This window comes from Trypanosoma grayi (assembly GCF_000691245.1).
Source record: "Trypanosoma grayi strain ANR4 Tgr_83_V1, whole genome shotgun sequence".
Classification (NCBI taxonomy): Eukaryota; Euglenozoa; class Kinetoplastea; order Trypanosomatida; family Trypanosomatidae; genus Trypanosoma; species Trypanosoma grayi.
Window position 1 is genome coordinate 1 of NW_008825702.1, and position 22693 is coordinate 22693.

The 22693-nt window shown below is 54.3% G+C and overlaps 13 protein-coding genes across 13 annotated transcripts; all 13 read left to right on the forward strand.

Annotated features, from left to right (window-relative positions):
• Nucleotides 1-300: 300 nt before the first annotated feature.
• On the forward strand, nucleotides 301-888 carry DQ04_00831000 (glycerophosphoryl diester phosphodiesterase; the record flags this gene model as incomplete). The annotated part of the gene is made up of 1 exon (XM_009309773.1): nucleotides 301-888. The coding sequence occupies one exon, from the start codon at nucleotides 301-303 to the stop codon at nucleotides 886-888; it is 588 nt and encodes a 195-aa protein (XP_009308048.1).
• A 483-nt stretch (nucleotides 889-1371) lies between these two features.
• On the forward strand, nucleotides 1372-1773 carry DQ04_00831010 (hypothetical protein; the record flags this gene model as incomplete). The annotated part of the gene is made up of 1 exon (XM_009309774.1): nucleotides 1372-1773. One exon carries the CDS (start codon nucleotides 1372-1374, stop codon nucleotides 1771-1773), a length of 402 nt encoding a protein of 133 aa, XP_009308049.1.
• A 493-nt stretch (nucleotides 1774-2266) lies between these two features.
• DQ04_00831020 (hypothetical protein) lies at nucleotides 2267-2965 on the forward strand (the record flags this gene model as incomplete). The annotated part of the gene is made up of 1 exon (XM_009309775.1): nucleotides 2267-2965. One exon carries the CDS (start codon nucleotides 2267-2269, stop codon nucleotides 2963-2965), a length of 699 nt encoding a protein of 232 aa, XP_009308050.1.
• A 223-nt stretch (nucleotides 2966-3188) lies between these two features.
• Nucleotides 3189-3662, forward strand: DQ04_00831030 (ubiquitin-conjugating enzyme E2; the record flags this gene model as incomplete). The annotated part of the gene is made up of 1 exon (XM_009309776.1): nucleotides 3189-3662. The coding sequence occupies one exon, from the start codon at nucleotides 3189-3191 to the stop codon at nucleotides 3660-3662; it is 474 nt and encodes a 157-aa protein (XP_009308051.1).
• Nucleotides 3663-4241: 579 nt separating this feature from the next.
• Nucleotides 4242-7382, forward strand: DQ04_00831040 (hypothetical protein; the record flags this gene model as incomplete). Its single annotated transcript, XM_009309777.1, has 1 exon — nucleotides 4242-7382. One exon carries the CDS (start codon nucleotides 4242-4244, stop codon nucleotides 7380-7382), a length of 3141 nt encoding a protein of 1046 aa, XP_009308052.1.
• Nucleotides 7383-7866: 484 nt separating this feature from the next.
• On the forward strand, nucleotides 7867-9363 carry DQ04_00831050 (hydroxymethylglutaryl-CoA synthase; the record flags this gene model as incomplete). The annotated part of the gene is made up of 1 exon (XM_009309778.1): nucleotides 7867-9363. One exon carries the CDS (start codon nucleotides 7867-7869, stop codon nucleotides 9361-9363), a length of 1497 nt encoding a protein of 498 aa, XP_009308053.1.
• A 617-nt stretch (nucleotides 9364-9980) lies between these two features.
• Nucleotides 9981-10946, forward strand: DQ04_00831060 (hypothetical protein; the record flags this gene model as incomplete). Its single annotated transcript, XM_009309779.1, has 1 exon — nucleotides 9981-10946. The coding sequence occupies one exon, from the start codon at nucleotides 9981-9983 to the stop codon at nucleotides 10944-10946; it is 966 nt and encodes a 321-aa protein (XP_009308054.1).
• Nucleotides 10947-11151: 205 nt separating this feature from the next.
• On the forward strand, nucleotides 11152-12027 carry DQ04_00831070 (hypothetical protein; the record flags this gene model as incomplete). The annotated part of the gene is made up of 1 exon (XM_009309780.1): nucleotides 11152-12027. One exon carries the CDS (start codon nucleotides 11152-11154, stop codon nucleotides 12025-12027), a length of 876 nt encoding a protein of 291 aa, XP_009308055.1.
• A 404-nt stretch (nucleotides 12028-12431) lies between these two features.
• Nucleotides 12432-13625, forward strand: DQ04_00831080 (Kelchcontaining protein; the record flags this gene model as incomplete). Its single annotated transcript, XM_009309781.1, has 1 exon — nucleotides 12432-13625. The coding sequence occupies one exon, from the start codon at nucleotides 12432-12434 to the stop codon at nucleotides 13623-13625; it is 1194 nt and encodes a 397-aa protein (XP_009308056.1).
• Nucleotides 13626-15565: 1940 nt separating this feature from the next.
• Nucleotides 15566-16231, forward strand: DQ04_00831090 (40S ribosomal protein S8; the record flags this gene model as incomplete). Its single annotated transcript, XM_009309782.1, has 1 exon — nucleotides 15566-16231. One exon carries the CDS (start codon nucleotides 15566-15568, stop codon nucleotides 16229-16231), a length of 666 nt encoding a protein of 221 aa, XP_009308057.1.
• A 514-nt stretch (nucleotides 16232-16745) lies between these two features.
• Nucleotides 16746-18758, forward strand: DQ04_00831100 (putative transketolase; the record flags this gene model as incomplete). Its single annotated transcript, XM_009309783.1, has 1 exon — nucleotides 16746-18758. One exon carries the CDS (start codon nucleotides 16746-16748, stop codon nucleotides 18756-18758), a length of 2013 nt encoding a protein of 670 aa, XP_009308058.1.
• Nucleotides 18759-19292: 534 nt separating this feature from the next.
• Nucleotides 19293-19724, forward strand: DQ04_00831110 (60S ribosomal protein L26; the record flags this gene model as incomplete). The annotated part of the gene is made up of 1 exon (XM_009309784.1): nucleotides 19293-19724. The coding sequence occupies one exon, from the start codon at nucleotides 19293-19295 to the stop codon at nucleotides 19722-19724; it is 432 nt and encodes a 143-aa protein (XP_009308059.1).
• Nucleotides 19725-20099: 375 nt separating this feature from the next.
• DQ04_00831120 (mismatch repair protein PMS1) lies at nucleotides 20100-22412 on the forward strand (the record flags this gene model as incomplete). The annotated part of the gene is made up of 1 exon (XM_009309785.1): nucleotides 20100-22412. The coding sequence occupies one exon, from the start codon at nucleotides 20100-20102 to the stop codon at nucleotides 22410-22412; it is 2313 nt and encodes a 770-aa protein (XP_009308060.1).
• Between the last annotated feature and the right edge of the window lie 281 nt (nucleotides 22413-22693).

Genomic DNA, 22693 nt, shown 5'->3' on the forward strand with positions numbered 1-22693 from the left:
CGCGGCTGCCGTGGCGTCCCCGGGGTGCCGGAGAACACGTTGGACGCCTTCAAGTACGCCCTCTCGCGCGGGGCAGCCGGCATCGAGGTCGATGTGCGCCTAACAAAGGACAACGAGCTCGCCGTGTTCCACGACGCCACGTGCAACGGCCACCTCAAGGGCGTGGCGGCGACGAAGCGCATTGATGATCTGACACTCCTGGAGCTCAAGGAGTTTCCTTTTTTAGCGGACCCGACGGGGCAGATACGTCTGCTGACGTTGGAAGAGTCATTGCTCTTCTGCCGGGAGAATAATCTTAAGATGCTCATTGAGATCAAGGAAATGCGGCGTTCCCGGCTTTGCGCGGACAAGGTGCTTGACCTCTACCGCCGCTATCCTGACTACATGTATGAGAAAACTACTGTCATTGCCTTCAGCCCGTGGGTGCTGTACTACGTGCGGCAGCGTGATCGTCACGTGGCGGTGGGGCAGATCCATTCAGGCCGTGCCCTGCGCTCGTGGATTAGCTCGGGTATTGTGGACGTGCCCTGGTATGTGCGGCTTTGTCCTGCCGTGCTGGACTGGTTGCTGAATTACGTGCAAGAGAGCATCAGCCCGTGGGTCTCTGGTGTATCATTGGTGCTTCCGCGCTACGATCTCTTCTCTGACACATACAAACGCCGCTGGCACACGCGGAAGATCGGCGTCGCAGTCTGGGGCTTCACGAGTCCCGCGCAGTGCACACGAGAGATGCGCTGCCCAGGAGTACTTATCGAATGCGACGACAACCACGAAGAGTACGCTGCGCCAAAGCAGCCGCCGAACTTTGATATATTTGGTGACAGANCCCGTGAGCGAGAGCGTGAAGAGGAGGAGCAGCGGCGGCGACTGAAGTTGGGTGGTGAGTGAAGCAAAAGAAAACATACATAAATATATAGAGAGAGAAAGAGTGGAGATGGGGGAGTGGGATATGGTCAGCAAGGGGGTCATCTACTTTTAGTAGTTGTTGACAATGCTGCTGTTGTTGATGCTGGAGGTGGGGGGAGGGGAAGGGGGAGGGGGTGCTAATTTCTTTCGCTTAGCGTGCCGCGCCTTGCGAAGTCAGTGTATCAATGGGACTTGGCCCATGGCTACTGTATTTATATATAGTGTAGAACCAGTTGGGAATTGGCCCCGTGGACGCAAGAAGAGGCACCTGTTTCATGAATCACACAGCCTGCCTTTTCAGATGGAAGAGGGAGCTTTATTACTGTGCACTGCGCTGTCATCCCGCACTTGGTATCCACTGTTTATCTCTCCCTTCTGTTGTGTCACTTCCACATTTCCCATCTTCCTCCTCAATAATAACAATAATAAAACGAAACAAAAAGGTCTACCACATCTGGGTTGCCCATGGGAATTAGTCCCTCGGCGCCTGCATGCATCCCACGTCCCTCTCTCCCTTCTCCAGTGGTCTCGCGCTACGCGTTCTTTGATGACGATGACGATAACGACAGCGGCGGGCTGTCGGGGGAACGGTCCATGATTGGGCGCGCGCCGCAGAGCCAAATGATCCTTGAGTGGCAGGAGGGAGTGCCAGATGCGCGGGAGTTGGAGGCAATCCCGACGGTGGAGATCGTGTCTGACGGTGAGGCGGAGGCCATTGCGTGGGACATGTCCGTTAGCGCCTACAACAATTTATCGAATGACGTGGATGATAAGGTGCACTACGTCTCTGCCATTTTGCTCAAAACGCCGAACCCCTCGCTTGCCAAGAGGAAAAAAGAAAGAGTCTCTTGCATGAGCTGCAGTTGAAGTTATATAACATGGCTCCTTTTTGTTTTTGTCCCACTGTAGATTTCGTTGCGTAAACACAAACCCCTTCCTTATGGTGGTTTGGTCCACATTCATATTCCCCTTTCAACTTGAGTGGAGGCTTGGCTCAGAGGCCTTCCCCGCGCAAGCCTGTTTCGTATAGTGTGTGTGTGTGTGTGTGTGTAAAATGGGGTTGTTTTGCCTCTGCAACGGCAGATGCGAGCGATGTCAGAGTTGTCCAAGTGGAGCTGGGTGTCTGCATTGCGCCTTGAATCCACCAACCGCTGAGTGTCCTCACTCTCACTCTCTCTCCCTGTCTGTATGCATATATGTATGTGCATGTGTGTTTATATGCATTTAATTATACACGTTTCTTTTTGTTGTTGTTTCCATTCTCCAACACCCCGTGAATTGTTCTTGTTGTTGTTGCTTCGCTAAGACCGCTGAACGCTTGTCGCGCCGTATCCCTCGTGCTACTGCTGCTGTCCCGCGAATGGGGTCACATGATGACGCGGCGTCCACTGCTGCCCGTGACACCCTGCACCGCACGCTCTACCTGCGCAGAGAGTACGCCCTCGTCGTGCAGTGCGGAGAATTCGACGACGTTCTGCTGGTGCCGCCCCAGGGCGACTGCTGGGGGCAAAGCAGCTGGTGGCGCGGTTTGGTTTTCGTGCGCAACTTCCCGTCGCCGTGGTACCGTGGGGCCTTCACGTTCTTTGTGCGACTGCCGCCGAAATACCCCTTCGAATGCCCGACGGTCTGTATGGAGGCACCTCTTAAGAGCCACCCTCTGCTGCAGGAGGACGGCGATGGAAGGAAATGCGTCATTCCCTTCGACGACGTCTACGTGGGGCTCGACCCGATGCGCGTGTCGGTGATGGCGCGGCTGTTGCACCACGTGCGTGCTATGTTTTACCCCACCGATTGGCCAGCGGTGGTGCCCGTGAACAGAGCGCTCGCCCGCTACGACGTGGAGCGGCGAAGTGTCACCCAGGAGGTGGTGCTTGGGAAGCCGTACGTGGACTACTTGTCGCGGGAAGCGGTGGCGTTTTTCACGGGGACGAAGTACTTCGACGATACCGGCGAGACTCGCACAGATGCGGAAGCGGTGACATCGCAGAAGAACAATGAAAAGGCATTCTCGCTCTGGCTTGGTCGTTCGTGGCTCCCCGCGGTGCGGCTTCTACAGTGATCATCATTGTTTCCATATCGCTGGGGGTAAGAATGGCTGCGGGTGGTGCATGATATTGTGTGCATGTGCGGGTGGGCAATGGGGCTGCTGTGTTGTCTGTTCATAACTTTACTGCGTGTGTGTACCCTCGCTTCTCTCCCCTTGCGCGTGGCTCCACGTATGCACACACAATATATTAACTAGGTGGGAACAGCAGGCAGCGTGGGTGGAGAAGAAGAAAAGGATGGCCTCGGTGCAATCCAACTGCAGTGCGTCCTCCCGACTGCAGAAGGAGTTCATGGAGCTCATGATGGGCGGGGCTGAGGGCATTTCTGCCTTCCCGCAGAACGACAATCTCTTCCACTGGATCGGCACCGTGCAGGGCGTGCCCAATACCGTCTATGAGGGCCTCGAGTTCCAGCTCTCCCTCATCTTCTCGGCGAACTACCCGTTCGAGGCGCCAGTCGTGCGATTTCTCACGCCGTGCTTCCATCCGAACGTTGACGCACACGGTGGGATCTGCCTTGACATCCTCAAGGAGAAGTGGAGCGCTGTCTACACCGTGTCAAAGATCCTCCTGTCCATCCAGAGCCTCCTCGATAACCCGAACAATCATTCGCCTCTCAACAACCGCGCTGCGGGGCTTTGGTACAACAAGGAGGCGTACCGCTGCGAAGTCCTCCTCGCGTATAAAGACGCGAAGCCAAACGCGTCGTGATGGCGTGCTGACTCCGGCAGTAACGGAGAAGAAGTCAAGAGAGTTCACCTCAGTATGTGTGGGATGAGACAAGCAAAGTGTGTATGCTGCTAGAGCGTAAGATGAAGGAAGAAAAAACCGAAAGGGCAAACAAGAAGACAAGCAGAGGATAAGGAAAAGAACTGATGAAGAAGAATGTGCATGGGCAGTGCGGGGTTCTCTTTCTGGTAAAAAAAAAAAGAACGAAACAGGAACCGTCACGATCTGCGCAGTATCGCCCAGACCCAGGAACCCGCTGCGTTGCTGTTATTTTCTGTATTTGGTCTTGTGCGCCACAACGATTCATTCTGTCGTGTTACACAAGAAGTTCTATGTGTGTGTGTGTCTGTGTGCGTTTGTTGCCCTGTAGACACTATTGAGTCTCCGCCCTTCCCTGTTGTCTTCTGCCCTGTGTATTCTTGTGTGGTATGTCTCTTTTTCGCGTCCACGTCAGCTTTGCGTCGGTAATAGTCCCTCTTCCTTTCTTTCCCCCTTCTCCTGCTCCTGCTGCTGCTGCTGCTGCTGCTGGATTGCACACGCCCAGTAGTATTTAAAGGCCTCATGTCGTCGCCTAGCCAGTACGTCCAACAGATAGAGAAGTTACAGAATGAGCGTGATGAGTTGCTGGTCTACGCCCTGCAGAACCCCCCACCGTATATAACAATTGTCTTGCCACCTGGGGTGAATTCCGTCTCGGAACTTGACCTGACCCGTACGTCGAGCCCGCTCCCCCTTTACGCTAGCGCAAACCCGGCGAAACCGATGGAAATAAGACTGCAGAGTCCTTCAATTGCACTGAAAGTAGTGGAAGGCAAGCACAATAACAACTACCCTAATGACGGAAGTTGTGTCGTCAACAATAGCATCCGTAACAACAAGAAGCACATATCTTTAAAAGGCTTCACCAGCTTCTTAGAGAATCTGCTTCGAGGCGTGCAGCACGGTGTCTCCCGAGACCCATCAACGGAGGCTTTTACCGAGAAAAACATGGATGTCGGTGAGACCAACAGCACCACACAGGGAGTCCAAGAGATGTGTTATTGCAGCAAGAGAGTAGCAACGAGTGTGGGTGGTGTTCAGCGTCGAGAACCGTTGCCAATTGAGGGCACACAGGAGTGCACACTCGCCGAGTACATTGCTCCATACGTCTCAAAAGACGGGTTTCTTCCATACGACCCGATGCGGTCTCCAGAACCTCCATTGATTGAATTTTGTCCTCTTATCTGTAATGATATACTCACCGAACTTGATGACAATGATGAGTACGTGCTGTTGGTTTACGAGCACCTGTTGCTCAGTGTTGACCTTCTCCGTGATGCAGACCACACACGGTATGAAGAGGAGGTGCGTTGTGGATTTCAGAAGGTTTTTGAAATCAGCGACGAGCAGCACCAGCGCAGCCTGTGCAATCTTGCTCAAGGGGCAAATGAAGAACACGTTGCGGTGACGTATATTAGTGTTCCCACTGTTCGGCGTCTCATTAGGTCAAGCACAGACAAGGGATTTGTGGGGCGAATGCAAAAGATTCTACGCGCCTGCAGTGGGCACCCTGATGTGCCCGAGCAAACTGAATACCCATTGGCACTACGCGCCTTTCTCTACGCGGGGGCGTTGTGCCCGCTTTACAAGTTTGACAGGCACCACGCCGACGGGACAATGCTGCAGGAGGAACAGGTGCGCAACACCCTTGCTGCGCTACGTAGCAAACTTAACATCTGCAGCAGCCTCGACCCATTCTGCCACCTCCATGCACGTCTCCTCTCAGCAGAAGAAGGATTTGCAATTAAGAGGCAGCATGCCTTCCTCAAAGGGGTTACGTCGGCGGTGAGCGCACTCTCAGAATCGGCACAGTCACTCGGCAAGAAATCACTCACACCCGAGACAAAGTGGAAACTGTACATCCTGCAGGAAACATTCGAGATGTGCTCCACATCCATGACTCTGCTTGGTGCCGTTAGATCGGATAGCGCTTTTCTTGGAGTCTCCGCTCTGTTCTTTGAGTCGTGTCTCTCTTTGCCACCGGAGTTTCTCTCCGCTTACGTTCGAGTAGAGGGTGGAGACTTGCTGCCACCGACAAGCTCCGTGAACGACTTCCTCTTAACCTTACTTATGATGTTCACTACGTCTGGTGTCTTGCGCAACTACAGTGATGCAAAGTATAGAGTTGGACCTGCCGGAACACCAGAGCAGCTGCTGGAGGAATTGGGTGATGTGGACAAGCGGGTGCGGACGTTTTGCAGGATGCTTTCACACAGCATAGAGCACGCTGCTGTCTTTGTTGTGCCCGGCGTTGCGGCTGTGGCGTCGCACGTAATTGCAGAGTACTGGAGAAGGTCTAACACCAACCGTGAGATCCCGTATGACTTTGTTGAGGGGGTCCACGCCTTGGTCATATTTCTGGTGAAGTACGCGCCCCCCGGTGTGGAGGGTGATGCGGAGATGAGCCGCGTGCTCGTCTTCGGTGCACGCCACTGTTTTTCTTGGCTTGTACCATTGATAGAGCGATACGATTCTGCCGTGTGGGAACGGATGAGGCAGAAGTTGCAGGCTGTTACAAACATTCTAAACGGCGATTGTTCTCTGTTGCGTGAGGCTGTGAATCTGATGAATAGCGTTAAGGAGGAAATGACGGTGCCTATGCCATCGCCACTGGTTCCACAGCCGGAAGAATTGGTCCGGAGGCGCACGTCGCACATTGCAACTGTGTTAAATGGCGTCGCCCGTTGCTTCCGAGGCCGATTTGTGTCCCCCACCAAACACGTTGGCGCGGAAGCCACGCACCACAGCTATATCGAAAAGTATAAAGCACTATTGGAGTATGGCGAGAAGACGGCAACGCAAGCCACACCGTTGGAGGAAGTCGCAGTATGCCTCAACTGTCTCTCCATCCTGCAGGATGGCTGGAGGTATGTCATTGCACAATTTGAGGAGGACTACAAAAAGGTGCGTAGGGTGACAGGGGCGCCTGGGATATCGTTCAAGAACATCATGGAGGAGGGAAGAGAGCAGCTCACGGACAGAGCAGCCAAGTTGTGCCATTTTGCCGCCGCCTCTATCATCCGCGTGGAGCTCGGTAGTCTCCTCTTTGAAAAATTTATGAAGCGAGATATGCGTGCAGCTCGAAGTATGAGGTTTGGTAAGGCGGCGGTGGAAGAACGCCGTAGCCTCCCCCGCGAGTTCCCCGACGTCACAATGAAGCTTATTTTGCACGAACTGGATAGCGCACTCGCTGCTTTTTATGCACAAGTTATTGATTCCTCCATGCAGAAGGATGTACGGGCCTTGGCGATGCTGCACCTTGTTGGAGCGCTGTACTACGTATACGTTGAGGGTGCGCCGGACCGCTACTTCTACCCGGAGGACTGGGAAGCTATCGCGCAAGAACTGGAGTCTGTGGAGGTCTTTATCCTCGGCTCGTCAAAAGAAAAAACTGCCCACAGAAGTTATGTGAGTGGTCCTGTCGCGCGTAGTCTGGAAATGCTGAAATACCTGAAACAAATTGTGCGATATTGCTTCTCGCAGCCCTCCTCTGTTCTCGTCGATGGCGGTGAGGGTGTGCCACCGTTCGCGCAGCTGCCAGAGACCTCCGACACCTCGCCGTGGTGCAAGTACGTTGTGCGCCGTGTGCTGGAGCGCAGAAAAGACAAGGTAGTAAGGTCGCCATTCAATGCGACTGGTTTTTGGAAAAGAGATGAACTGTAACAAGTCTGCGTGGCGTAGGTGGGCGAATGGGAGAGAGTGAATACTGTCATTCTAGGCGTGTTTTTTTTTCTGTTCCTCCTGGTCCATGTATGCCTGTGTGCTCTTTCATTTTGTATGCGGCTTCATTTGCTTTTTAAATGTTCGAGGTGTCGCGTACCGCCGCCGCGGTTCTGGCGGAGGCGGCCCCCCATCAGCTGTGCTTTGGTCCCATCTCGTATATTGTTATTTTTTGTTGTTGCTGCATTTGGTGCCGGCATTACCCGTCACCCACTCACATACACTGTTTTCATTGTTCCCCTTGCTTGTTGTATGCTATCTGTGGTGTGTTCTTTTTTTATTGTTGTTGTTGTTGCTGTTCATCTTTTGGGGGGTTCCTGATCCTTTTTTTTTTCGGGTGTTCCTTTCATTTATTGGCTCCTCACTGCAGAACACACAAGAGAAAAAAAGAGATACTCGAATCAACTCTAATTGCACATCTAAAGCCATGCGCCGAACTGTAGCCACACTCGCGGGGATCAGTGGAATGGCGGTGTACACTCCACCATGCCGCGTTGCCCTCAAGGACTGGTGCGAGTGGACAGGGAATGACTGGAAGAAGGTATCAAGCGTCGTTGGCGAGTCCTTCCGTATACCAAGCCACAACGAGAATGCGTACACTATGGCCGCTTCTGCGGCACTGCGTCTCATCCTCAACTACAACATCGACCCTACCCGTATTGGCTTCCTCGGGCTCGGAACGGAGAGCAGTACCGATAACTCTGCTGGCTCCATTATCGTGCGTGGAATGGTTGACAAGGCGCTGAAGGAACTCGGCATGCCCTGTATATCGCGTCACTGTGAAGTTCCGGAATTTAAGCACGCCTGTCTTGGTGGGGTGTACGCCCTCAAGAGTGCCGCCCGCTACTCGGAGATTGACGGCGGCGACAAGGTGGCTATCGTCGTTGCATCTGACATCGCCGAGTACGCCTTGGGCTCCACTGGAGAGCAGACACAGGGTGCCGGCTCTGTTGCGATGCTCGTGGAGAAGACGCCGCGCCTGGCGGAACTCAACACCAGATGCTCCGGCTCGGCATCTGACTACCGTGGCCCTGACTTTCGGAAGCCATTTAAGCGTCACTTCATCAAGGAGTACGGCAGTAACACGGAGCACGGCAAAATTCCTGATTTCCCTGTGTTTTCTGGACCCTACAGCACGATGGTGTACTTGGATGAGGTGACGATGGCTGTGGAGAACATGTTGGAGAAGCTGCAGCAGAGCCCGGGAGAGTACTACAGCTCTGTCTCGGCACTCTTCTTCCACCGTCCGTATAACATGATGCCGATTCAGGCCATGTCTTTCCTCTACGCCCGTGGGCTTGCCCGCGCCTCATCGGAGGGGCACAAGAAGTATTTCGAAGCTCTCTGTGCAAAGGCGAAAGTTGAACCGGCTGTGATGCAGAAAGAACTCGCTGTGGTTCCTGACTACTTTGGCATGATCGAAGCAGGTAACGAACCAAAGGATATATTTGTTGCTACAAATAAGGTTGCCAAGGCGCTCCGTGCCGACAAGGAATTCTCTACGCTTCTCAGTGAGAAGATGAGCCTTGGAAGCCCGGCAATGGCGAACTTTGGTAACCTGTACACCGCGTCTCTCCCGTGCTGGGTTGCCGCCGGTTTCGAAGAAGCGTATAACAAGAAGCTCGATATTACAGGTCACCCCATGGTGATGGTCGGTTATGGTTCCGGTGACGCAAGCGAGTCCATCCCGATGGTGCCTGTGAAGGGATGGGAAGAGGCTGCGTCGAAGGTGAACATTGCGGAGTCGCTAAAGAATCCACTGAATCTCACAAAGGAGCAGTACGAGGGGTTGCACAAGGGATCTCTCAAGGAGGACCTCGCCGCGGATAGGCGCCACAAGGAGTTTGTCGTGGGCCACGTCGGCAGCCGCAATGACATGGCCTTCCAGGACATCGGTATTGAGTACTATCAATTCCTAAAGTAAACAAGAAAATGGTTGGGAAGAGTACTTGCATGCGTAGATGACTGCAGTTGTTGGTCAAGTTCTTCGCTCCCCCCACCCACCCTACGCCTAACCCAACTGTTATCTTCGGCACTGTAGCGCGCGCATTTGCATGCGCTCTTTAAAGCAACACAACGAAAGGGAAAAAACAAACGAAAACGGAAGCATGAGTGCGGCGCCCACGGGCAAAGCCCTTCACGAGAGGTTTACTCGTCTACCCATACAGGCACAAACGGTACACTATCTTAGAGTCGTACACGTGAAAATTGGCTCTCCTTCCCCACATCTTTTTTTTGGTTCGAATGGGTTTTTTTTCTTTTGATAGCAAACGTTCAATGCGGAGTGAGGCGGAATATATATATATATATAAATATAAAAATATATATAGAACCATAATGTTTCTTCTTTGCAAAATTGCCTCTGATCAGTTGCGTGTCACACACGCATATCACCTTTCATTTGGTGCTTTGGCGCAGCCGTGTTGTTCTTTCTTTCTTTCTTTTTTTCTCGCTTGTTTTCCTTGTTTTCTGTGGGGGATGAATGCACTGTTTCGATGACAATAGGTGACTGGAGAGGAGCGGAGAGGCTCTGCGGGGCGTATGCCGTGGTGGCAGTGGCGCCGCGAGGCCGAGGAGGCTGCAGCCAAGCAGCAGGAGGCGGAGGCGGCCATGGCAGCAATATTCGCTCCTTCGCACGCCGCCGTAAAAAAGGCATCCAGCACTGATAGCTCCATCCTGCGACTATCTGGAGTGCGTCTGTTCAAGGAGGGGGAGGAGGAAGCGAAGAGGGGAGAGTTGGCAGCTGTCAGTGGTCCTGTTGCTGTTGCAACCCAGGCAAAGATGGCTGAGAAAGTAAATATCGGTGCCGGTATTTCTTCCAACAGGAGCGAAGAGACGAAGGAAACACCGAGTTGGCGTTCACTGCCGCCGAGTCCTATATTGGGCTACACGCTGCGAGAGGAGGGGCTTGTCGATGACCTTGTGAATCCCCCGAAGACTCTCTCGGCCCGGGACGTGAAATCCCTGATTGTCGAGCTTTCCTCCATTGAGCAGCAGGCGAAGTACTCTGTTGACACACAGTTCCCGCAGCAGGTGCATAATAAGGGACGACGCAGCATGGAGCTTGTCATCAGCCCGTGTCTTTTCATGAGCGGTCTGTACCTGATGCTCTGGAAGGCGCCGCGTTTGTACTTTGGCGCTTCTCCTCGGGGTAGTATTGTTTTCACGCGGGCCCTCGCACTGATGCGGTGGTACCTTCCCGAGGTGGAAAAGGAAAGGCTGGCGCGGAATAACCGTAGGCTGTTTCAGGCGACAAATGCGCGGGTCACGTTGTCTTTCCTTACCGGTTGTGGTCTGACGATGATTGCGGTCGCAACGCGACCACCACTCGATGTGGTCGATGTTGGCCCCGATGTGGAGGTTGGCAAACAATCTGTTGGCCTCCAGCAGCACTCGGAGGCCGCCCTGCGGTGGCTGTGGTTCGTGTACTACCACCATCCAGTGTACCGGTCACTCGCTAAAGGAGTGCGCCCGCCCATTCTCCAGGGAGGAGACCCGAGATGCTGAGAGAGGCAACAGTTGGGAAAGGGGACTCATGTGCGTAGCTGTGTATTATTGTTGATTATATGGGGATGCAGCAGCAAAGGTGGCGTACTTTGACGTCTTGTCTCTCTCTCTCTCCTTTTCTATCTCGATCTCAATCGGGGGTTGCTCTGAAAGAATAGTGGTGTGTGTGTGTGTGTGTGTGTGTGTGTGGAGGGGTGGTGGAGCGATGGCGGCGTACGCCCCGCCAGAATATAATGAGGAGCTATTCGCTGTGATGTTGGAGTCGTGTAACCCTTCAAGATCGCGCGTAGAGGCCTTGACGCAGATAGCCCTTCGCCACTTGCCGCGGGCCACGGACACATGGTCGGCTCTGCGGAAGGCACTTGTTCGCCAGCAGGAGCTGGAGTCGGATGAGAATAAGGCTCTGTGGTACCTTCTCGACTCCCTTGTGAAGCACGCACCGCACGTGTTTGTGCCCCTGATAGCACCACGGCTGCACGACTACGTGGTGCAGCAGATGCCGTGGCATCTCGTCGGCGTCGTGTCCACAATGGGCAGCGGGGCACTGTGGTGCGATGCAATGATCCGCACGTGGGAGGGGGTGCTGCCGCCACACCTCTTTCGAAGCATCAAGTCGTTTGTGGTGCAGCTGCGCAGCGGAACGGAACTGACGAACGCGATGAACCTGAATGGCGATAACGACGACGTGCAGACCGTTGATCCCCCAGCGACACAGGAACAGGTGCAGCAGCTGCGGGAAGCGTGGGAGGTGTTCTGGTCATTCACTGCAGAGGGGATGCATGAAGTGAAGGAGGCAGCAGCAGCAGCAGCGGTGGCGACGGCAGCGGCAGCGGCGGCGGCCCCGAGCACGTCAGCACACGTCCAGGTGAAGCGTGAACCGGACCTGCGCGCCGGCGTGGGGCCCAATGACGGTTCGGAGCCCCACAGCAATGATAGCAATGACAGCGATGGTGAGGTGGAGTACGTGCCGGAATTTGTGAGAGGCGCGCAGCACCGGGAGTTGCCCTCCCTAACAGGCGACGGTGCCGCCGCGCAGCGTGTGCGTCGCGCCGCACGACGACGGCCGCGCGACGAGAGTTGAGCGGACGCGGAGGGAGGGCCGTTTTCTGTGTGGGTGAAAGATGCGTGGTTCTACTCATGTTGTCTGGCCGCCCCGGTTGATGGTGGTGTGCTGTTGCTTCTGATACCACTACAATTAGCATGAATGCATAGTCGCGCTCTTTTTTTCTTTTTTTCTGTTCTTTGTGCCCCCCCCCTCCATCCGTCTTCCCGTCGTTGCTATTACTGTCAAGAAGGGGAAGCAATTTAACAAGCTCTTCTTTTTTTTACTAAAGAAAGGTCCGAGGCGTCAGCGTACCCGTCGTCTTATTTCTGCTAAAGAGTATTCGCAATAGAAAAGAAAGAAAAAAAAACAGTAGTGGATAGCTTAATAAAGCTTCTGTGGTTTGCTGATCTCTCTTTTCTTCCGCTCCGACCCCCCGAGACATGTCGTTGTGTCACACCGCTTCTCGCTGGCGCAGTGTGCGGTGCACGGGTGGCGTCCCACCGGGACGCATAGGCCACACCCTGTGCGCCAACGCTGTGGAGACAAAGGTGTTTCTCTACGGCGGCGTCAACGACAAGAACGAGAGTATCTCCAACTACCTGGATGACTTCTACGTATTCGATGTGGAGACGAAAAGATGGACGGCGATCGAAATGACGGGGCAGGTGCAGTCCTCCAGGGCCTTCCACTCCGCCGTGTACTACGAGGGACAAATATATGTCTTTGGCGGCTGTAATGGCCGTGGGCGCTTCAACAAGTTGTTTTCCATTAGTGAGGACGGTAGATGTCAGCCCATCACCGCTAATAGTCCGCCGCCAACGACGCGATATTGTCATAGCGCAGTGCTGTTCGAAAAGAAAATGTACATCTTTGCCGGTAAATGTGGCGGGCGGAACAGCAACAGGCGCCTGAGCGACTTATTCGCCTTTGACTTCACGCGAAATACGTGGGAAGAGTGTCCACAGCATGGGAATAAACCTGTGGCGCGCTCCGCTCACGCCGCCTTCACGTGTGGGCGGAATATGATCATGTTTGGTGGGCGCAATGCGGGGGGAGAGTGCTGCGAGGACATGTACGCGTACAACTACGACACCGGCATCTGGCGTAAGATTGAGTCACCCAACAATGGCTCACTCTTCGGGCGTGCGCGAAACAGTGTCGTGGTGCACCACGGCAGAGTAGTGGTGTTCGGTGGGTGGAATGGTAAGAAGAAGCTCAATGATCTCTTCATGTATTCGGTGGACTCCAACACACTCGAGATGATGCATGAGCCGGACGACAAGTGTCCCTCCAGGCGAGAATGCCACGTTGCTGTTGTCTGCAAAAACACCATGGTGGTATTTGGCGGCCGTTTCCGCGGTGAGTTTATGAGCGACACAGCGGAGCTCGACCTTGGCCCAAAGACACTCAAGCAGAGCTGCCGCGACTGGATCCTGCGCAGTGGCTTCAAGGAGTCGTACCCCAACCGCCAAGGACAGCTGCTGCCACTGCGACTGCAGCAGTTCATTGAGAGCTGGCGGTCGCTGACGAGCAGGGCCCAGAAGGATGAGCCGCAAACGCCACTGCAGGATAGCAACGTCCCCGTCGAGGTGCTCTCCTCCGAGAGCAACTCCCAGCACGGGGGAGGGGAGTGAGACACCTCCTCCATTAACTGCTATAAGGATAGAAAAGCAGCCAAGAGAGAATGTGCAAAGGAAAAAAAAAGCCAAAAAAAAAACAAAAACAAACGAGTATTGTTGGCCTTGAAGAAAACGGTTTAAATGTTGGGAAGGAGACAGAGGCAAGCAAGCAGACAAATAAAAGTCGTTGCAACTCCACAGTATTCCTCTCAACAGATCACGAAAACGACAACAAAAAAACTTCTAGAAGACGCGATGAGGGCTGGGAAGAATTAGCGGCACTGTTTACGTCGGTGGTAGTGGTGGTGGGTGGTAGTGGTGGTGCGTGGTAGTGGTGGTGGGTGGTAGTGGTGGTGGCCATGAGGGAGGGAAACGACAGGCATAAGTAAGCGTGTTGTGGGCCGCTGCGGTGTGGGGCCCGCTATTCTTTTCGTCACTTCCCTCGGCTCGGTGGTACATGCAGAGAACGACGGAGAAACAGCAACGAATGAGACAAAAGAAAAACGAAGAAAAAAAATGAAAAAATGCTATTTTCGCCTCCTTTTGTTGGCGTGTGGGCATGTGAGTCCTTCTATTGTCCCCGCGGGAGTCGCAGTGTGGTGTGGTGTCGAGTGTGCTTCCGGCGGCGGGCGTGGCGGTGGCGCCACTGGTGCCCGCCCGGCTGGGCGAGTGGACGCGCACCAGCACGGGGAATCGAGACTGGAGGTGAAACGAAAACAAAAACAAGGGGGTAAGTGGGGCGGAGGACGAAAATAAGAGGGTGAAGGGGTTTGGTGAGAATGCTGCATTGTCTTTTTTTGTTGTTTGTTTTGTGTTTTGGTGTTTCGATGTTGCTGTCTCTCTTTCTCTCTCTCTGTATGTGTGTGTGTGTGTGTGTGTGTGTGTGTGCTGCTCTGTTTGTCATTTCAGCGATCACCTTCTTTTCTTTTTCTTTTTCGTTCTGCGTGTGTGTACTGAGCAGCGTGTTGGATGTGTTACGCCACGCGCGCAACGGGGGTGAGTGTGTGTGTGTGTGTGAGAGAGAGAGTCAATGGGAGGAAGAGGAAGAGAGGCGGAGCGGGCACGGCAAGGGGTATTTCATAAACGGATTGACACACTGAAGAAGCTGCGAGGAGGAAGCACGGTTCTCTACTTGATGTGTTTGTTTTTGCTGTTGTTTGCCTCCCCTAATCGTTGTTGGTCTTGTGCGACCCTGTCGCCTTATGTGTGTTGTGGTGGGAAGGAGGTGCCGCTCCTTCTCGTCTCCACTCCCACGCCACCTGCTCGATATTTCTGTTTACCTTGTTAATTATATCTGTCCTGCACACAGGCAGCGGTGCGGGGGCCACAGCTGTAGCCCACTGCGCCCTACTTGCAGTGCTGGAAGAATGTAAGAGGGGAGGAGAGGGTGTGGACGCGGAAGGGAAACAGATTGGCGATGGGGGTCGTCTTCGCGGGGCTGGACCGTACAAGCTTGTGGTACAGCCTGGCTCTGCTTTTTTATTTCATTTGGCTTTGTTTTTGTTTCCCAGCCTTCGTTATGCCACAAATCGGGCACCCCTCACTTCCGTGCGTGGAGCCCTCTGTTGGCGCTGTGGCCTGCCCCCCCGCCCGTGGAGCGGCAAGCCTGTTGGGTGTGACAGGCCACGCACACACACACACACGGACGGAGGGCCAACTACGAAACGTCCGCTGGTGGGGCGTGGAGAGCACCGCACATCAGTCATCACCGCCACCACCACCAGAAAATTCCTCTCCTTATTCTACAGCCTATTTTCCGTATTGGGCCTCATTCCTTTTTGTCTTTGCTGCTGCTGCGGAGGCGGCGGGAAGAGATTCCGTCACTCTACATGCGGTCAGGCGTCGCCACGTCTTTTTCAGCTGCGTGATAGCTGCGATGAATGCGTGCAACCACTGCTTATCCGTCCTTTTCTCCCACACCACTTGTATTACCTTTCACGCGGCATACAGCAACCATGGGCATCGTTCGTAGCCGTCTGCACAAGCGCAAGATCACCGGTGGAAAGACGAAGATCCACCGGAAGCGCATGAAGGCTGAGCTCGGCCGCCTCCCGGCAAACACGAAGCTTGGCCCGCGCCGTGTGAGTCCCGTCCGCGCTCGTGGCGGCAACTTCAAGCTGCGCGGCCTCCGCCTGGACACCGGCAACTTCGCGTGGGGCACTGAGGCTGTCGCCCAGCGCGCGCGTATCTTGGACGTTGTGTACAACGCCACCTCGAACGAGCTGGTGCGTACCAAGACGCTGGTGAAGAACTGCATCGTCGTCGTGGACGCTGCACCCTTCAAGCTGTGGTACGCCAAGCACTACGGCATCGACATCGACGCCGCGAGGGGCAAGAAGGCCGCGCAGAAGACGACCGACAAGAAGAAGTCCAAGAAGGGCGCGCACGTCATGACGGAGAAGTACGACGTGAAGAAGGCCTCCAACGAGCTGAAGCGCAAGTGGGTGTACCGCCGCCAGCACCACAAGATTGAGAAGGCGGTGGCCGACCAGCTCAAGGAGGGCCGCCTGCTCGCCCGTCTCACCAGCCGTCCCGGTCAGACTGCACGCGCCGACGGTGCACTCCTGGAGGGCGCTGAGCTGCAGTTCTACCTGAAGAAGCTCGAGAAGAAGAAGCGGTAGGTCAGAGGAGCCTCCCCCATGGCAAGGCACACGATATTCATTTCATTTTGTTCAGTTTTCTGTTAAGTCTTTTCCCAGCGGAGGTGATGGGCGGGTACCTTGAGACCTGTCCATTTTCCTGTGGTGTCACACACACACACACTTGGCATGTATTTCTCTCATCTTTTCTCTCTTTCTCTCTCTCTCTCTCTCTCTNTTCTACCTGAAGAAGCTCGAGAAGAAGAAGCGGTAGGTCAGAGGAGCCTCCCCCATGGCAAGGCACACGATATTCATTTCATTTTGTTTATTTTCGACTTCAATCACAAAAAAAAAAACAGACCTATATTATTGTCGTTTTTTGTCCTTTCTACCATGATGCCTGAAGGTGTGTCATACAACTGCTGGGCGTGGCGCTTTACGTTTGCTTCATTCTTTTTCGCGTGTCTGTGTGTTTTTTTTTTGGTTGTTGTTGTGTTGGGGGTGACGACACGGTGCTTTGTGCTAGATTTTTTTAAAGAAACAATAAGCAATTCACATGGCAAACAGTAAGGACGAGGTGGTGGCAAACTGCATTCGCTGCCTTGCGGCGGACATGGTGCAGAACGCTAAGAGCGGGCACCCCGGGACCCCGATGGGTATGGCGCCCATCTCGCACATTCTGTGGTCCGAGGTGCTCAAATATGACAGCAAAGACCCGTCGTGGGCCGACCGTGACCGCTTCGTGTTGTCGAACGGGCACGGCTGTGTTCTGCAGTACGCAATGCTGCACCTCACTGGCTACAACCTTCCCTTGGACGAGCTGAAGAAGTTCCGGCAACTCGACTCCTGCGTCCCCGGCCACCCCGAGCGTGGCATGACGCCCGGCATCGAGGTGACGACTGGTCCGCTCGGTCAAGGCATCGGCCAGGGCGTTGGTCTCGCCATCGCGGAGGCGCAGTTGGCCGCCACATACAACCGCCCAGGACACAACATCATTGACCACTGGACGTACGTCTTCTGCGGCGATGGCTGCCTGATGGAGGGCGTCGCGCAGGAGTCGCTGTCGCTCGCCGGTCACCTCGGACTGGAGAAGTTTGTGCTGGTGTATGACTCTAACCACATCAGTATTGACGGCAGCACCAACCTTGCCTTCACGGAGAAGTCGAAGCAAAAATACGAAGCACTCGGGTTCCACATCATTATGGTCGACAACGGCGACAACGACTACGCTGCGATGCGCAAGGCCTTCACGGAGTGCAAGGCGGTGAAGGGGCAGCCAAAGATCATTGTGCTCAACACGACTATTGGCTACGGTTCACTTGCAGCTGGTAGCGAAAAGGTCCACGGCGCCCCTCTCGGCGACGACGATATTCAGCAGATGAAGCAGCGCTTCGGTCGTGATCCCGCGAAGAAGTTCGATGTGGAGCAGGAGGTGTACGACGTCTTCAAGCACCGTGTCGCTGCTTGCCAAAAGACTCACGAGGCGTGGAACGCGGCTATGAAGAAGTACGCCACGGAGTTCCCCAAGGAGCACGCAGCCCTGGAGGCGCAGCTCAAGGGCGAGCTCCCGAGCGGCTGGAAATCGCGTCTGCCTCTTAACGACAAGTCCGTCGCGACGCGCAAGGCGAGTGAAAACACCCTTGCGGCGCTTCTGCCCGCTATCCCGGGGCTCGTTGGTGGTTCCGCGGACCTCACACCAAGCAATCTCACACGCCCGGGTTCAGCGGCGCTGACGGACTTCCAAAAGGACACCCCACAGGGCCGCTACCTCCGCTTTGGCGTGCGTGAGCATGCCATGTGCTCCCTCATGAACGGAATGCATGCACACGGCGGCTTTATTCCCTTCGGTGGGACATTCCTGAACTTCGTCGGCTACGCACTGGGGGCCGTTCGTCTCTCTGCACTGTGTCACCACCAAGTGCTGTTGGTGGCGACGCATGATAGCATTGGTCTCGGTGAAGATGGCCCGACGCACCAGCCAGTGGAGCTGGTGGCGGCCCTGCGTGCGATGCCGAATCTGCTGGTGTTCCGCCCGAGTGACCAGACGGAGACAAGTGGTGCGTGGGCACTGGCGCTCGAGAACAAAACAGGCCCCTCAGTTTTCTGCCTGAGCCGTCAGAACACGGTGCCGCAGCCGACCTCTTCAATGGATGGAGTCGCAAAGGGCGCATACGTGCTGCAGCCCGCCGACAAGCCGCAACTTATCATTGCCGCGAGCGGCTCAGAGGTGTCGCTCGCTGTTGACACTGCGGAGGCGCTCGCCTCGGAGTTGCGCGTGGCGGTTGTGTCGATGCCATGCCAGGAGCTTTTCGACCGGCAGCCGCTCGAGTACCAGCAGTCCGTGTTCCCTGACGGCGTCCCAGTGCTCTCCATTGAGCCGTACGTCAACTACGGCTGGGAAAAATACTCGCACTATCATATTGGCATGACAGGCTTCGGTGCCTCTGCGCCAGCAGAAGAGCTCTACAAGCGTTTCAATATCACTGCGGAGCACGCTGCCGCAATGGGCCGCAAACTGGCCGCCAGGTTTGCCAACGGCACTGCGCCCCTGAAGCGCGTCTGCCTGTAAGCCATATATTGTGTATATGAGACTAAAGCGGAGGGCAAAAGGGGTGAAATGGTATTGAGAAGCAAATAAATGCTTACGGAACTGAGAGAATATATAAGACCAATGATCATGATGTTGAAGTAGAGCACAGTAAATAAGACTGTGGGAAAAATGTTTCATTTTTTTTTTTTTCTTTTTTTCTACCTTGGTTGTTTAACAATTCTTCTCTTTCTCTTCTGCGCAAGGGGACAAAACGGCAATTTTATTTTTATGCCTTGGGGATTCCGCAGAACGATACGTCCGTTTCTCTCTGCGTGTGTTTGTGCGTGTCTCTGGGGGAGGCGGCACACACACACACACACACACACGTCGGTATGTGGCGGTTTGCGTAGAAGCTCGTCCAGTTGGAAGCCGTGTTTGTCTCTTTTCATTTCTCCTGATGGTGTAGCGCTCTCTCTCTCTCCATCTCTCTACTTCTTCCTTCCTTCCTTCCTTTGTGCCCATCCCTATTTTTTCGCCACAACGGTTGTCCGCCGCAGTGTCGCAGACTTCCACATGGCCAGCATCAAGTGTGGAAGCCGCCGCAAGGCCCGCCGCGCGCACTTCCAGGCGCCGAGCCACGTGCGCCGCATCCTCATGAGCGCGCCGCTCTCGAAGGAGCTCCGCGCTAAGTACAACGTGCGCGCGATGCCCGTGCGCAAGGACGATGAGGTGCGCGTGAAGCGTGGCGCGTTCAAGGGCAGCGAGGGCAAGGTGACGGCGTGCTACCGCCTCAAGTGGGTGATCCACATCGACAAGGTGAACCGTGAGAAGGCGAACGGCAGCACCGTTGCCGTTGGTGTGCACCCGTCCAACGTGGAGATCACGAAGCTGAAGCTCAACCACAACCGCAAGGCCATCCTTGAGCGCAAGGACCGCAGCACGAAGAGTGATAAGGGCAAGGGCAAGGTGACCGCCGCCGAGAAGGCCATGCAGCAGATGGACTAGACAAGTCAAGAAGAAAAGGCTTTACCCCAAGGGCCGTCTCGCCAAGAAATACTTCTCGAGTGTTTTGTTTTTGGTCTTTATTTTCTAAAAATTTTAACGTTCTTCTTCGTAGGAGATCGGAAAGCCAAACAGATAGGCTTACTCTTTTTTACCCCCATTTTTTTAGTGGTTGTGAGAGCCATGCATTGAGTTCTTCTGTCCTTCTTTTTTCTCTTATTCGCCTGTGTATTCGACTGCTTATTCCATGTGTTTGCAAACAGTACAGTGCATACTGTTGCAGGCCTGCATGGCAACAAGAAAGCAACAAAAGTGTTGGGGCGCGAGGTTCTTGCATAGAGCTACTATATGAGAAAAGGGGGAAAAGGTGTATAGACGATGATTACGCGCCTGGATGCAGCAAGCGCACGGAAGCTGAGTGCAGGCCAGGTTATTACGGATCTCTCCAGTGTTCTAAAGGAGCTGGTAGAGAACAGCTTGGATGCGGGGGCGCACACCGTCACGATCCGCATAGATAATTACGGTCTTGACAAGATCGTTGTGCATGACGATGGTGGTGGCTTGGCAGTGGGCGAGCTGCTGAACAGCGACGGCACCTTGAAGGATGGTGTTGTTGTGCCTCTGCTCGCGTGCCGTGCCACAACAAAGCACCAATTGGAAGACAACAGAGCCGTGGCGCAGGTCCGCGACTCTCTGGGATTTCGTGGCGAGGCATTGCACTGCCTCGCTAACCTGAGCGAGGTAACCATTCATACCATGACAACGGAAAGTCAGTCTGCAACAATAACTATTGCATACGAAAGCAGGTCACATCACACAAGCTTGCGAGCTACACAGGAACGCAAGAGCCCTGGGACAACAGTTGTGGTGGAGAAACTATTCAGCGTTCTACCTGTGCGTCACGGGGAGTTTAACAAGAAGAAGAAGAAACAGCTCCTCGCTGCCACCTCACTCATGAAGCAGTACGCCCTTTCCCATCCACATGTGCGCCTGCTGATGACGCACCACTTGAACGCACAGAGCGCACCATCCACGCTGGTCTCGCTGACAGGCACGAACGACATCCACCGCGCACTGGCAGAGGCGTACGGCGGCCGCTACCTTGCTGACATGAGACGGGTGGAGTGGAACTTGTCGTTTGGCACCCTCACTGGCTTTGTGTCAAAGGGGAACGGTGGACGATTTTCTGCAGATCTGCAGGTGTTGGCACTGGACGGAAGGCTTGTGGACCTTCCGATGATATCGAAAGCTATCAGCGATGCGTACGCAGAGTGCCAGCCAAATGCGGCTCAGCGTTTATACCCTGTGATTTTTCTGCACTTGACCTCTGGTGACAGTGTGCTCTATGATGTGAACTTGGCTCCCAACAAGCGGAAGGTCCTTTTGACGGAAGAAGATAAGCACGCGGAGGAGGTGCGTTCGCGGGCATTGCATGAGTTCCGGGCATCAACCGACAGCATTGACGTGGACAGGCGCACACGTATTGAACAAACACAGTTAAACGACTGGAGGGCTACCCAGTTAACAAAGCTCACTCGCACTCCTGTTTCAGCTACATCACTCACTCAGTTCACGTTTCAGCGTGCTGAACCCGCATTGTCTTTGTCGTCCCCTGACGGGCTTGCCTCGAGCACGGCGGAGCTGTCGAAGATGTGCTCCTCCCTCTACCAGAGCCGGATAGCGGAAACAACGAGTTCCTTGACGGGCACGAACCCAAGCACTAGCAGTAATGACAGCAGTAGTTCTGCCTCTTCGCAAGGTTCTTTGGCGGATGATGCGTCTGACAGAGATTCCATTCCTATGACGCGTGCACGGAAGCGTGAGCGTATTGTGGACTCGTCAGAACCCGTTACTCAGTCATTGGAAAGCAAGGACGAAAATGAGGATGACACCGCGTCAACCGTGTTCTTGACCGACGAGACGAACCAGCAGCGACCTGCCGGCCCTCGGACAAGTATGCAATTTCCTCCACTTAAGGAGTTGATGCAGCAGCCATTGATTCATGCTGCTGTGCCCGTTCAAAAAGAGCGGAAGCAGCGGGGGACGTTTGCTAGGATCACGGAACAAACCGAGGAAGAGCTCGCAACACACCTCAACAAGGGCTCTTTTAAGGATATGATTCTGCACGGGCAGTTTAACCATGGCTTTATTATGGCTTCGTTTAAGGACGACATGTTCGTGATTGACCAACACGCTGCAGATGAGAAATTTAACTATGAATGCTTGATGAACCAGTACAAAGCGAGGCCACAGCCACTCGTGGTTGCTGTACCGGTGCCGATGGATCCACAGGATGTGGACCTGGCAATACATCACAGCAATGTGCTGCGGCAGCACGGCTTCATTGTGAAGCGTAGCGAGGACGCCAACAAGCTTTTAGTATTGTCGGTACCCGTCCTTCAGTACGAGGTGGTGGGCCCGCACGACGTCATGGAGCTGGTACAACAGTTGGCACTATACGGCACCATCAACAAGCCGATGCGCAGTGTTTGGCACTCTATGGCGACGAAGGCATGTCGCTCGAGTATTATGATTGGCACAGTCCTAACTGAGAAGACTATGCGTTCTGTTGTGAGCCGACTGAGTGAGCTGGAGCAACCTTGGAATTGCCCTCATGGACGACCCACATTGCGTCACGTCGCTCGTATCTCGTCCTTTATGGTTGCAGGAGAGGCCGATCTTTCAATGTGATGCGACACTTGGAAATCTAAAACCCAGCCACCTGCTTTTTCTTATCCAATTACTACGCGTGAGTGAAGAATGCACAGGGTCAACTGCTGCTGATATCACTACCGTGCCTCATTGTGAAGTTGTTGGTGTAGTTGCTACATTTCTTATTATTGTTATTGTTGTTGGATTCTGTTCTTTTTTTTTTCTCCTTTCCGCTTCTGTGGCTCGTGTCGAAGGGAAGAGAAGGAGGTGCTGAGAGTAGAACGGGTTGTGCCCCCCCGCCGTTCTGAAGTGCGCGCAGT